The sequence below is a fragment of the Etheostoma cragini genome, chromosome 7 (assembly GCF_013103735.1).
Source record: "Etheostoma cragini isolate CJK2018 chromosome 7, CSU_Ecrag_1.0, whole genome shotgun sequence".
Classification (NCBI taxonomy): domain Eukaryota; kingdom Metazoa; phylum Chordata; class Actinopteri; order Perciformes; family Percidae; genus Etheostoma; species Etheostoma cragini.
In genome coordinates this window covers 103,465-116,323 of record NC_048413.1, presented here as the reverse complement: position 1 = coordinate 116,323, position 12,859 = coordinate 103,465, and the positions used below count along the sequence as shown (strand labels likewise).

At 39.6% G+C, this 12,859-nt stretch overlaps 1 protein-coding gene across 1 annotated transcript in view; it reads right to left on the bottom strand.

Moving 5' to 3' along the window:
* LOC117948090 (voltage-gated potassium channel subunit beta-2-like) overlaps positions 1 to 12,859 on the bottom strand; it is an 86,526-nt gene that overhangs the window by 29,614 nt on the left and 44,053 nt on the right. The window contains exon 7 of the mRNA XM_034877562.1: positions 10,670 to 10,714. Within this exon, the coding sequence (XP_034733453.1) occupies positions 10,670 to 10,714 (45 nt within the window). The remainder of the gene's footprint in view (positions 1 to 10,669; positions 10,715 to 12,859) is intronic.

Here is a 12,859-nt window from a genome sequence, read left to right as displayed (position 1 = left end):
GTTATGCCGTCACATGCTACCGTTCTCACTAGGACCAATAGGATTGGAGTAGTTTTCATTCGCATTCAGCCCTGTCATTCCCATAGTGTCGTAACCGACGCAGTGTCTCGTTTCCCTATCTCGGGGAACAAGGGTTACATACGTAACCCGAGACGTTTTCCAAGTGGCTAGAAAAGTGTTTCTCCATATAGTATTACAACAGTTTAAATGGGGTTCAAACTAAGTTTGATATAAGGTGAACAGTGCAGAGTGTGGAAGTAAATGTCTTACTTTAAAAAAATATTCCAACATATTTAGATAATGTTTAGGATAGGCAATCAACATGGCATTTGAAATTTAAACATTCATCAATATAGGACTCAGACTTCAAGGATTTTAGTGGTGTTTACTCTTTCAATAATTTTTTCATTTAATTTAAGACAAACGTGCTTGTATTTGATTTTTCTTGAAATGAAAGACAATGCAATTTGTCTTATTAATGTTAAGGGATTTTACACCGTTTAATACACTGAAACAAAATTTCAAATTTTGCCCTTATCGGCACAATTCCAGAGCGCAAGAAAAGGTTTATACAATAAGTGGCTCCATGATATCAATTGCAATGGATTGCAGAATTATGCTACAGATTTCATCCTCAGCAGTGTACAAACTTCGTAAGTCTGTGAAGATTTTATAGACTTTGGTGCAGTCCGTTGGCTTCATAAAGAAAGAGTTGACATAGCTGCCTGGGAAATAATGATTAGGAGAGATACCCTGAGGTTGGTTTATGTTGTTAGAAAGGTTTTCCCCAAGGGAGACAAAGTAATTATTAAAGTTATTTGCTAGATCAATGTCATTAGTGACATTTTTACTGAAGTGGTAGTATTTGCCAACAGTATTTGGGAGCACAGTGCTTTTTTGGCTCTTGTTTAGTACTCCATTTAAACTTTCCAAGACTTCTTGGAGGTGCCATTTGATGCTTGTATGAGGTATGCATAAGGTTACTTTTACTTTTCCTTATTATATGTGTGTTTATTCCTATAATTCCTGTATATTTCCTTATTTCCGGAACTTGATTTTTTTAAGAAATGTTTATAAAGTTTTTTTTTGTGTGATAGATTTTAAACCCTTTGTAAGCCAGGGCTTGTGACCAATTGCAGCACAATTTACAACCTTCTGAGGGATGGTACAATAAATAGTTTGTGATTTCATTTAATAGGTAATCATTTGCAGTGTCAGGATCATTGCGGTCATAAATTGCTTCCCAAGTTTTGGCCTGTAAGCTTACCCCTCAGTTCTTCGAGGGTTCTCTTGTTTAGGACTTAAGTTTACATTTTTGGCCGCCGAAATTAAATCGTACTAACAAGTTTTATAAATAATACAATTGGAAAATGATCAGTAATATCATAACAAAACTCCAGATTTGAGCCTAGCATTTCAAATGTTCGTAATGACATTGTCAATAGTTGACCTTGTGGTGTGATTTACTCTGGTAAAATGATTTATGGTACAAAAAAAGAAAGAATGTAGATTATTAATGTCATTTTTTGAATATTAAGTTAATTTTGATAGCATCATCTCTGGAGACATCAATATAAAAGTCCCATAGCAGGACACAGTCTTTGTTTTTCCTGTTTATGGAGAATAAAATGTCCTCGGTTTGACTTTGAAAGTTTATGCGGTTTCTTCTGTTTGAGTGAAGTTACAATAGAAATACTAGGTTGAAAGCCGAGTGGTTCTACTATCGATGGCTCTGTGGGAGCGTGGCTTGCGTGGCCGTGTAGCTTTGTCATTAGTCAGACAGTGAGATATACATAGTGAAATTGTAAGTTGTTACTTTCTTTGTTCTTCTTCTACTAACCACAATTGTCGCGTTGTTGTAGCGCGTCCTGCGTGTGGTGGTCCGACCCTTTTTCGCCGCCGTGTATGCCTTTCATTTCCCTATTGTTGCGTCCGCCAGAGACCGCGGATTGAGTCAGAGAGTGATGGCTGGAGTCTGGAGATGTTTTTAAGATGAAAAAAAGCTGATTTGATTTTGATTTGATGTACTGTAAGTATGGAAAGTAAGAGTAGAGTCCAAGACTACACCAACGTTGCAGACCTCAGAAGTTGGCAGATAGCCCACCTATCAACGTCCAGGATGAGAACAACCAAGAGCTCTGTTTTACTGCTGTTCAGTTTGATTAGGTTGGTTGAAATCCATTTTTTGATGTCATGCCAACAGTTGACCAGGGAGGGGGGGGGGAGCTGAGAGAATGGTTTGGTGCCGATATACAGTAGAGCGGTGTATCATCTGTGTAGGAGTGGAAACTGAGACCATGTTGCCGGATAATCTGACCAAGGGGAGACATGTAGATGGTGAAGACACAGGTCTAATCACAGAGCCTTGAGGCACACCTTGGTTGACCGGAGCTGGATTGAAGTGAGAATTGCTAATAGTGCCAAATTGCTTCCTGTGTGAGAAGTAAGACTGAAACCAGGTGAGAGCTGTGCCAGTGACACCAAGGTGATGGGATAGGCGGCTGAGGAGAAGGGTATGGGAGATCGTGTCAAAGGCTGCAAAGAGGTCGAGAACAATTTGTATGCTGATGTGTCTAGATCCAGCACTGGTGAGTAGATCATTTTTCTGATGATGGCGGTCTCTGTACCATGATACGGTCTGAATCCAGACTAAAGGGGTTCATAGAGCTCATGGTTGGACATATGCTAACAGATTTTGTGGCAACTGCTTTTTCCAGGATTTTTTTATTTAGGAATTGAAGGTTGGAGATTGGTGGTAGTTGTTTGATTGTAGATGTGACCATAGGCGGGAAGGAAGAGATGCAGCACTGAGGCAGAATAGCAGGAAAGTGAGCAATGTCCTGTGGTTGATTGGAATTGGAAGTAAATGGGGCACACACCAGGAGATGCTAATGGGTAAGATCTACTTTGGCCTGGGAGAAATCCCGGAACTTGGTGCAACAATCAGGTTCAACCGGAGTATGGTGGATGTCAATGGCGCGTAACAGGCGGTTAATGGTGGAAAACCACATTCTGGGGTTGTTTTGCTGGTTGATGCAGGTGCATAGTCAGTAATAGGCCAGGGTGGCATTAGCCTGCCCATTTTATATTTTTTTGTGAACAACTTTTTTTTTTTCCAATCAAACTAAATACACAATTAACATTAGACAACAATAAAAAACAAAACAAAAAAAACAACACAAAACAACACAATTGCACAAGAGCAGCACAGCAGGAGAACACAGTACAATATCATCCACAACATTAGATAAAGTGGCACAGACCTCCCCCCATAAAAGCTTCACATCCTTACATTCCCAGTACATATGCATGTATGAATCAATACAACCATCTGAACAGAGGGTACAGATTGGAGAAGTTAAGCGTTTCATAAGAAAGCTTTTCCTGGGAGTGAGGTAGGTCCTATAGATATAGTTGAAATGGATCTGTTGATGATTTGGGTCCTTGGAAGCTAGGCCAATCGAGGACCAAATGGTATCCCAGTCAAGTGAGTCACTTTCATTGTACCGTTGTAGGTCATTGGCCACACGTAAAATAGGGAGAGTTTGATAAGAGGCATCCCAAACAAAAGAACATATCCGGGAGACCACCCCTCTGTTTTGACTGCTACTGTGTAAAATGGAGTGCAAAGGGTAGATAGTAGGACGAAAACCCCATGGTACTCCATATGCTTTCATAGATGAATGTAGTTGAAAATACAGAAATAAAGATGTTCCAGGCAATTGGTAAGACCGTCTCAGATCATTACAATCACGGAGCCCATTTTCATTACATACATCGGCTAGAACATGTATACCTCTAGAGCTCCATACCGGGGATGCGAAAGAACCCCCCGTGAGTAGAGAATAGTTGTTAAAGAGCGGGCTATTCCGGTGCCATTTACATGAGATCTTATTTTCTTTCTCAACAGCGAGCCACGTTAATAAGAGAAAACTCATTATGGGTCCAAGCCACAGCTTAGCCCGTTTTAAAGGTACAGCGGAGTAAATCAGATCCTCCAGTCATTGTGGTGATGCTAGGTCCTGTTCTATGGGTTTCCAACAGGGGTCGGAGTTGGTGTTGAGCCAATCTGTGAGTGGTCTTAATATAAATGACCAAAAATAGTGTTTAAAGTTAGGCACAGATAGGCGACCCTCTGTTTTAGGTTGTTGAATTGTTGTTAGTTTCACCCGTGGCCGTTTCCCACCCCAGATAAATGTAGAAACAAAGGAGTGAATCCTCTTTCAGTAACCGGTTGGGGGTGGGAAAGGAAGCATTGAAGTAAAGAAATGTATGCCTGGTAGAATATCCATCCTGACTATTGACACCCGTGCTTGTAATGAATTTGGCGTGAGACCATCTATTGAGATCCGCTTCAATTCTATTATATACCCTGAAAGTTTGAGTTGGCCATATTAACTGACAACAGAAAAATGTCAACCCCCAAATATTTAAATTGTTTAACCCCTGAAATATACTGGGGCAATACAGTCAGGCTCAAATACGGATTTAAAGGGAGGAGCGCCGATTTAGACCAATAATTTTATACCCAGAAAGAGAGCTAAATTCCTGAAAAGTATCCAAAATGTGCTGTAACGATATGGCTGCTCTGTCAAAATGTAATAATATATCATCAGCATACAGCGATATGGAGTGTGTAGTGTTATTGAAAGTTACGGGGGAAATTATCGGGTGTAACCGGGAGAGGCTCTAATGACAGTATAAAAAGAAAAGGAATAAATGGGCAACCCTGTTGGCATGACCGTGATAACTCAAACTTATTTGATAAAATGGCGTTTGTTTTTATCATCGCAGATGGATTGCTGTAAAGTAGCTTAATAAAACTAATAAAAGTTGGGCCCAGATTAAAGCGCTTTAGGACCATCCACAAGTAAACCCATTCTAACCTATCAAAGGCTTTCTCTGCGTCAAGGCTCAATACTGCACATGGAGAAGGGATATCCTTAGCAGCATGGATGACATGAAGCAGTTGTCGTACATTGTCAGAAGCAAGTCGCGATTTCACAAAGCCCGTCTGGTCCCTTTTAATTAACATTGTTATATGAGGCTCTAATCGCAAGGCCAGTGTACGGGTGAAAACTTTTATTTCGGCACTAAGTATAGATAATGGTCTATAGTTCCCGCATTTAGTGGAGTCCTTATTAGGCTTGGGTAATACTACTATCAAGGCGGCATTCATGTCATTAAAAAAAGCACCAACTTCAACAGCTTTATGAATCATGGCTAAAAAGTATTGCCCCAACTCTTCCCAAAAGGTAAGGTAAAATTCAGGAGGAATTCCATCCCGACCCGGGGATTTACCTTTTTTCATACCCGCTATAGCACCTCTTAACTCAGTCAGGGTAATTTGCTCCCTAAGACAGTGTGCATCATCTTGTGTGAGCCTAGGGAGTTCTAAGTCTTGTAAAAAAGTGTCACATTTACTTTTATCCAATAATACTTTTATTAATTATTATTAATACATTTTTGGAAAGCAACATTAATATCTTTGGGAGTGGTCAACAATTTTTGCTCTGAACTGATAGCTGTAATGTTAGAGTACTTTTCACATTTTTGCAGAGAAAGAGAGAGCAGATGACTTGGTCTCGAGCCATTAAAACAATAGTTCCTTCTAGCCCTTTGAATTTGGAATTCAGCTTGTAATCTCAAAATGTTGTTCAACTCCATTCCGGCTGTATCGATTTTCTTTTTACTGTCATTTGTTGAGCCATCCTGTTGTTGAGCCTGTTCCCGAGGGTCCTCCACCGAGTCAGCATTCTCTGAAATAAATGTTTTAAAAGTATTTCTAAAATGGTCACAATAGCTGTTGTTTTTAAGTAATGTGGTGTTAAAGCGCCACCTTGTGGCCTTAGTAGGAATTTGGGCCAGTGAGAGCTGTGATGTGACAACACAGTGGTCAGATAAAGAGTTAGGATAAATCACAGCCGAATGGATTTCAGAATATATCGTCGCAGAACCCAGTAAATGATCTATCCTTGATTCAATTTTGTGTCAATGTGAATAAATGTGCGTTATCGCGTAAACTAATTACTTAATTAACGCCACAATTGTTGTATTGCGCGTTAACGCAGTTTTTATTATTGTAAAAGTTTGTTGCTCACAGGCTTTGTAAATACTACAAAGTCTAATTTTCTTATCACCAGAGTACTTCCAGTCAGAAATATCACCTTGACAGTTACCAGCAAATCATTCAATGAAACACACAGTGGCGCGAGGCTTCGGCAGACTACGTTAGATGCTGCCTGTGGCTAAGTTTAGATAAACATAGGCAAGAGACGCTAACAAATGCCATAGCGATGTGGATAGCCACAGACTGCAGGCCCATTAAGGTGGAGGAGGAGATCGGTCTGAGAATCTCAACAACGACGGCAAGTATGAGATTCCCTCAACACGCACCATCACAAGAAGAATACACGAGTTGTATGAAAAAGAGAGGACTGCAAAGGGACAAGCTACAACAAGCACCCGCTGTTGCTCTTACTAGGGACTACTGGATTAATTGAGGATTACTGGACTCACGGGGTAAAGCTAATTATCTGGGAGTAATTCACGTGCTCTGAGTGTAATGAAAACAGAGGAGCGACATTATGCTGAAACATGCGCGGGACACTTTATTGAAGTTGCACAGCAGTGGAATGTGTCAAATAAAGTCCCCGCAGTTAGCACAGATAGTACGAATAGATACGAAATCTGATCGCTGCTGCGAGCCTTATGATCTCTGATCATGTCCCCTGCTTTGTGCACGGTCTGCAGCGTTCTGTCACAGTGTCTCTGCTTAACAGCGCGTTTGACAGTGTCCCTCTGTGTCTCTGCTTAACAACGCGTTTGACAGTGTCCTTCAGTGTCTCTGCTTAACAACGCGTTGGACAGTGTCCTCGTAAAGTGCAGAAAAGTTCTGTGTGCTGCGGAGTTAGAGCAAAAACAGAAGAACATGGACATAAGGAGTCTCTGATGAAGATGTTCCAACCAGATGAATCCATCTCTGGACATGATGAATACATTGTTTAAATTGAGATGTACACTAAATATTTTATTTAACTGCTACTTTATAAACTAAATGCTGGGAAGTTTTTGCAGAACAAATGTTACGGCACTTTTGGTCACATGGCAGAACATTTAAAATAAATTTGCAATAAATACACTATTCATTATCCGAGTAATTGCGATTAATCCGGGAAATTGTGTGATTAATCGCGATTAAAAATTGAAATTGCTGCCCAGCTCTAGTTTTAATATAAGCAAGTTGACCATCCTCACTTCCATAGCTTCCAATTAATGTTAAAGAGAGGCTACGCCTTAACACCAACAAGGCCCGGCGGCTTTTAGATCGGAAAGTAGCTGCAGCTGCAGTATAATAATAACGGTTTGACAAGCGCTGTTTATCAAGGTGTTTAAAATGTGACTCTTGGATAAAGGCCACCTCTATATTGTGCCTTTTAAGCCAATCAAGACACATTGAGTGCTTAATGGGGCCATTTAAACCATTTATATTCCAACTAGCTATGTGTAACATCGACATTAATGCAAACAAGGCTGAGCAAGTGTATATACACTATAGTATACAATGTAGAGATCCAAATATTCAACCCCATGTCGCCAGAAAAAAGAAGAAAAAAAGAAAGTATAAAAATAAATAAGAGGAAATAAATGTAAAATTACAAAACTCACGTCTGACATAACTTAACAAGGTGGCAAAGACCACAGACAAAACACCCACTATTTAGGCACCTGAACTGAAAAAGCCGTCTATCACACAGTTACAAAGGCCCACCCCCTTAATCATTATTCTGTGTACCCGATCCAATATCAAAAGAAAAAGAACAGTAGAAATTGGCCACAGTAAAGAAAGAAAATTATCCATGAAATTAGTCATCGACACATATACAAGATTCTTGAGTTTACTTCACGTAAAGCAAATAATATAGTAAAGAAACCCACAAACACACATCCTCCCTTGTTTGTCAGACAGCAGTTACCTTAGGGATGCCCTGAGGTGTGTCGTGTCTGTACAGGATAACGCTTTACTTATCTAACAATCCTGTGTAAGTAGCTCTGGGAACCAGACATCATATCCCTTCGTTAGGCCGTTGGCCGGGTCTGAGCACCAAGGAAATCCTCAGCATCTGCCTAGGTCTCAAAAGGTGCACGTCAGACCCACGGGGCACAGCTTTAGTTTAGCCGGATAAATCAGGAACGGGCTGAAACCTTGTTTCCTCTCTGTTTCCATCGTTTGAGAATATGAGCGGCGTAATTTGAAGATGTTGTTGCTGTAGTCAGCCGCGAAGCAGATCTCCTTGGCGCCGGCCTCTATCCTATGGCCTCTGGCTGCCTTCAGGATGCGGTCCCGGTTCGTGTAGCGTAGCATCTTGCAGATCAGGGTGCGGGATCCAGTGTCGCGCTCCAGGCCTACACGATGTGCCCGCATCACCTCCATCTTTCCGTCGTTATGTACAGGAAACCATTTAATGAGCGAAGATGAAACAAATTTCGTTGCGTCTCCTTTTTCAACTGTTTCTGGCAAGTTGATAATGCGAACGTTATCCCTGCGGGACTTGTTTTCTAGCTCCGCCATGTGTGCTTCCAGTTTGCAGCATGCTGTTATGAAAGACTGCTTGTGTCTAGCCAGCTGAGTGGAGAGATTTTTATAGTCCTTTTTCAGCTTCCTAATATCAGTTGTGTTCGTTGTTACCTCCGTTTTTATGTTATCCAGCCGTACTTCAAACTTTGCAAACTGATTCTCGATGAAGATTTGCTGATCTTTCATTGCGGTAGCTAACAAGATCAATCTAGCCAGGCGGAATGACTCAAAATCCTTCATTGTCTTTCAGGGGGTCCAACCCGACTTTGCTTCTCAAACCTTCAGCCAGTGCATTCATAGGGCTTACGGAAACTCAGGGCGAGGAGTTGTTAAGTTAGCAATACAACGTAGATGGATAATTATATTAAAATAGGGGGAGGCGGGGCCAGAGCAACCGCGCTACGCAGCCATCTTGTCTGCAGGTCACGTGCACCTCCTGCCCATTTTATTTTGATCAAAATATGTTTCGTTATTAAACATATTCAAATGTATGTTAAAACAACAATAACAGAAGTTCTGTATTTCTCTTCTGATTAAAATGAAACTGTTTAAACCATAGAATAAGGATCCGACAATTAGGACATCTTGGGAACGTAGCTGGCTGCTATGGTAACAACCGGCCGTTTCTCGGGGCTGCCTTCAGCAGCTAACATTAGCTAGCTGGCTTTATAGATGTAGTGTACCATGGATGTGTTAATCAATGTACTGTTAAATGTTACCATGACAACAATGGCTTCTCTTTAAATACAGTTTTCTAGGAAGGAATAGGGTCAATGTTGACAAGCGTTTCTGCAGCATGGGCAGACATTTCCCTAACGGAGCTTACAGCCAATCAGAGAGAGAGGAGGCCCTCACAGAGGGAACATTAAGTCAAACGGGTTTTATACTTCTTGCGTTATTATTTAAGTAACCTTCCCATGTAGTAAGAAATGGTGAACACTGATGAGGATTCTAGCTGAAACACGTTACATTAAATGAGAAGCTAACTGATCTGTGAGTGATGTAGTTTTAGTTTTCTTTGATCCTGTCACTGCGTTGGACTCCATACACTGCTCATGTTCTGGTCATATTACTGAAGCAACAATGCTGTTGTGAATGCAGAAAAGAAAATGTTACATGTGTGACTGCTGTCTATGTGGGCTGGTCTGCAGGATGTGCCATGCTCTGCAGAGCCAATGCTGCTTGTTCTGCCAGTGCAAATATATTGAACTCTGAAAAGGTTAAAATCAACAGGTTGTATACAAACTTTTTAGAACTTTGTTTGTTGAGCATGTTGTAGACAGTACTGCCATTGCTGTTGTAATGTTGGAAGGTAAAATTATTTTGTTCTTTTTGCTACTTCTACGTCTTTTTGAAAATGGCCCACTCACTTTTGCCCGGCCAAAATCCAATGTCTGCCTACGCCACTGGGTTGACGATGAAGGTGGTGTAATAATTTGTCCTAGCTTTGGAAAGAGCTTCTTTGTAGGAGCTCACATGTTCTTTGAAGGCCTCCGGGTGGACAGTGAGGTCAGTTCTGTGACCAGAGGCTTTTTTATGGAGTGAGGTTCAGAGGTTTACCAAGGAGCTGGTGAAGGAGACAGTTACGTTCCATCCAGACAGTACTGTGTATATGAACCATCTGCATTGAGATGAGGCTGCTTTGCAATACTTACTTACTTTGTGCAATAAATCCAAACTCTTACATCCAGAATATTTAAACTTGATGTCCAATATTTGAGTTTTTGCCGTTTATTGATGCTATCTTTGATTAACACCAGTTTGACTTTCCCCTGATGCTCTTTGAGATCATTCTGAACAATCACAAGCTTGTTTACGTCTTGTTAGCCAATGGAAGGCTGGTCTGTCATTGCAGATGAAACAAAGATCATATACATTGAAGAGGAATCATAAAAGGGCAGAATAGTTAGTTATGACCAAAGATTCTTGTCGTTTTAAATTGTTTTTGAAAAGAGAAACATGGAATTAGGGCTGCACAATTATTGCCAAACGGATAATCACAATTATTTTGATCAACAGTGAGATCACGATTAAGGGAGCGTATTTATTTCAGTGCAATAATAGAAAGGAAAAAAGATGGCTTATACATACTTTCCTCCCCAGAAGATTTTGGTGGTGATGACTAAACTGGAACGCCTGCATGTGAGAACATATGGAAAAAAAGAAAACAGACTTTGGAAATATAAAAATGACACCTGGAAAACAATGAATACATCAAGGAGTAAAATCATAATAAAATTATATGAAATACGGTATTAACTTATTATATTTCTGACAATCAAATACCATCATCGTTTAGCTTTTTATTTTAAACTTTTAGAAAAAGTATGTACAAAAACACAAACGAGGAACAACTACCCACAGGCCTCCTCCCCGATACACCCACTAACATGCAATAAACACAACACAAACATTGCCAGAGTAGTAAATAGTTGTCCACACATGGCCATCTGGTGTATCTCGAAGACTGCAGCGTGGACCTTAGCGCTGTGAGAGAGTTTAACCAATAACCCAACAGTCAACCAGGCTATCTGACAAAGATTAGACAAGTTATTGGAAGTTAACACAGCTAACACAATCCTTCCCATTGTTGTGGGCCACATAGCTCCTTAGCTTCTACCAGTATGGAGGATGTACTGTTTATTCCTGAGAAAAAGCAAGTCCAAAGAGAAAACAAAGAGAGGTAAAGTTAAAAATATTATTATTTACTACACTACTAAGAATGATCAGGCCATAATTAAACTTAAAACATTTAAAATTAAAAAAAAAACATTGAAAACAGTGACATTTAAAATAAAAAACAAACTTTGTTTTAGGCAAGGCAAGGCATTTGTGTAGCACATTTGAGCAACAGGGCAATTCAAAGTGCTTTACACAAAATCAGTAAAGAAAAAACAGTTAAAAATAAAAGCAGATAAAACACAAGAACAAAACAGTTAAAAATAAGAGTAAAAGTTATAGTGCGGTATGATAAATTACACATTAAAGAAATGAATATCATCATTTAAAGAAAGGCAACATCAAAAAGAAAGGTCTTCAACCTTGATTTAAAAGAACCGAGAGTAGCAGCAGACCTGCAGCTTTCTTGGAGTTTATTCCAGATCTGAGGAGCATAGGAACTGAACGCTGCTTCACCCTGTTTAGTTCTGACTCTGGGGACAGTGAGTAGACCTGTCCCAGATGACCTGAGAGGTCTGGGGGGGTCATAGTGTAGTAGCAGAACTGAAATGTATTTTGGACCTTAACCGTTAAGTGATTTATAAACTAGCAAAAGTGCTTTGAAATCAATTCTTTGAGGTACAGGAAGCCAGTGTAAAGACTTCAGAACTGGAGTGATGTGATCCAGTCTCTTGGTCTTAGTGAGGACTCGAGCAGCAGCGTTCTGAATCAGCTGCAGCTGTCTGATTGATTTTTTAGGGAGACCTGTAAAGACACCGTTACAGTAGTCAAGTTTTTCTGAATATGAAAGCATAGACAAGTTTTTCCAAATCCTGTTGACACATAAGTCCTTTAACCCTTGATATGTTATTAAGGTGATAATAGGCTGACTTTGTAATTGTCTTAATGTGGCTGTTAAAGTTCAGGTATGAGTCCATGACTACACCAAGATTTCTGGCTTTGACTGTTGTTTTTAACATTGTTGTTTGAAGCTGAGCGCAGACTTTTAATCGTTCCTCTTTTGCTCCAAAAAAAATGACCTCAGTTTTTCCTTCATTTAATTTCAGAAAGTTCTGGCACATCCAGTCGTTAATTTGTTCAATGCAGCTAATCAGTTTTTGTATTGGACTATAGTCCCCTGGCAATAAGGTTATGTAAATGTGTGTGTCGTCCGTATAACTATGGTAACTTATTTTGTTGTTTGCCATAATCTGGTCCAGTGGAAGCATGTAGATGTTAAACAGAAGAGGCCCCCAGAATGGAGCTGACATATATGATATATGATATATATGTGTATATATATGTGTGTATATATATGTGTATATGTATATATGTGTATATATATGTGTGTATATATATGTGTATATATATGTGTGTATATATATGTGTGTGTGTGTATATATATATATATATATATGTGTATATATGTGTGTATATATATGTGTGTGTGTGTATATATATATATATATATATGTGTATATATGTGTGTATATATATGTATATATATATATATATGTGTATATATATGTGTATATATATGTATATATATATATATGTGTATATATACAGTGGGTACGGAAAGTATTCAGACCCCTTTAAATTTTTCACTCTTTGTTTCATTGC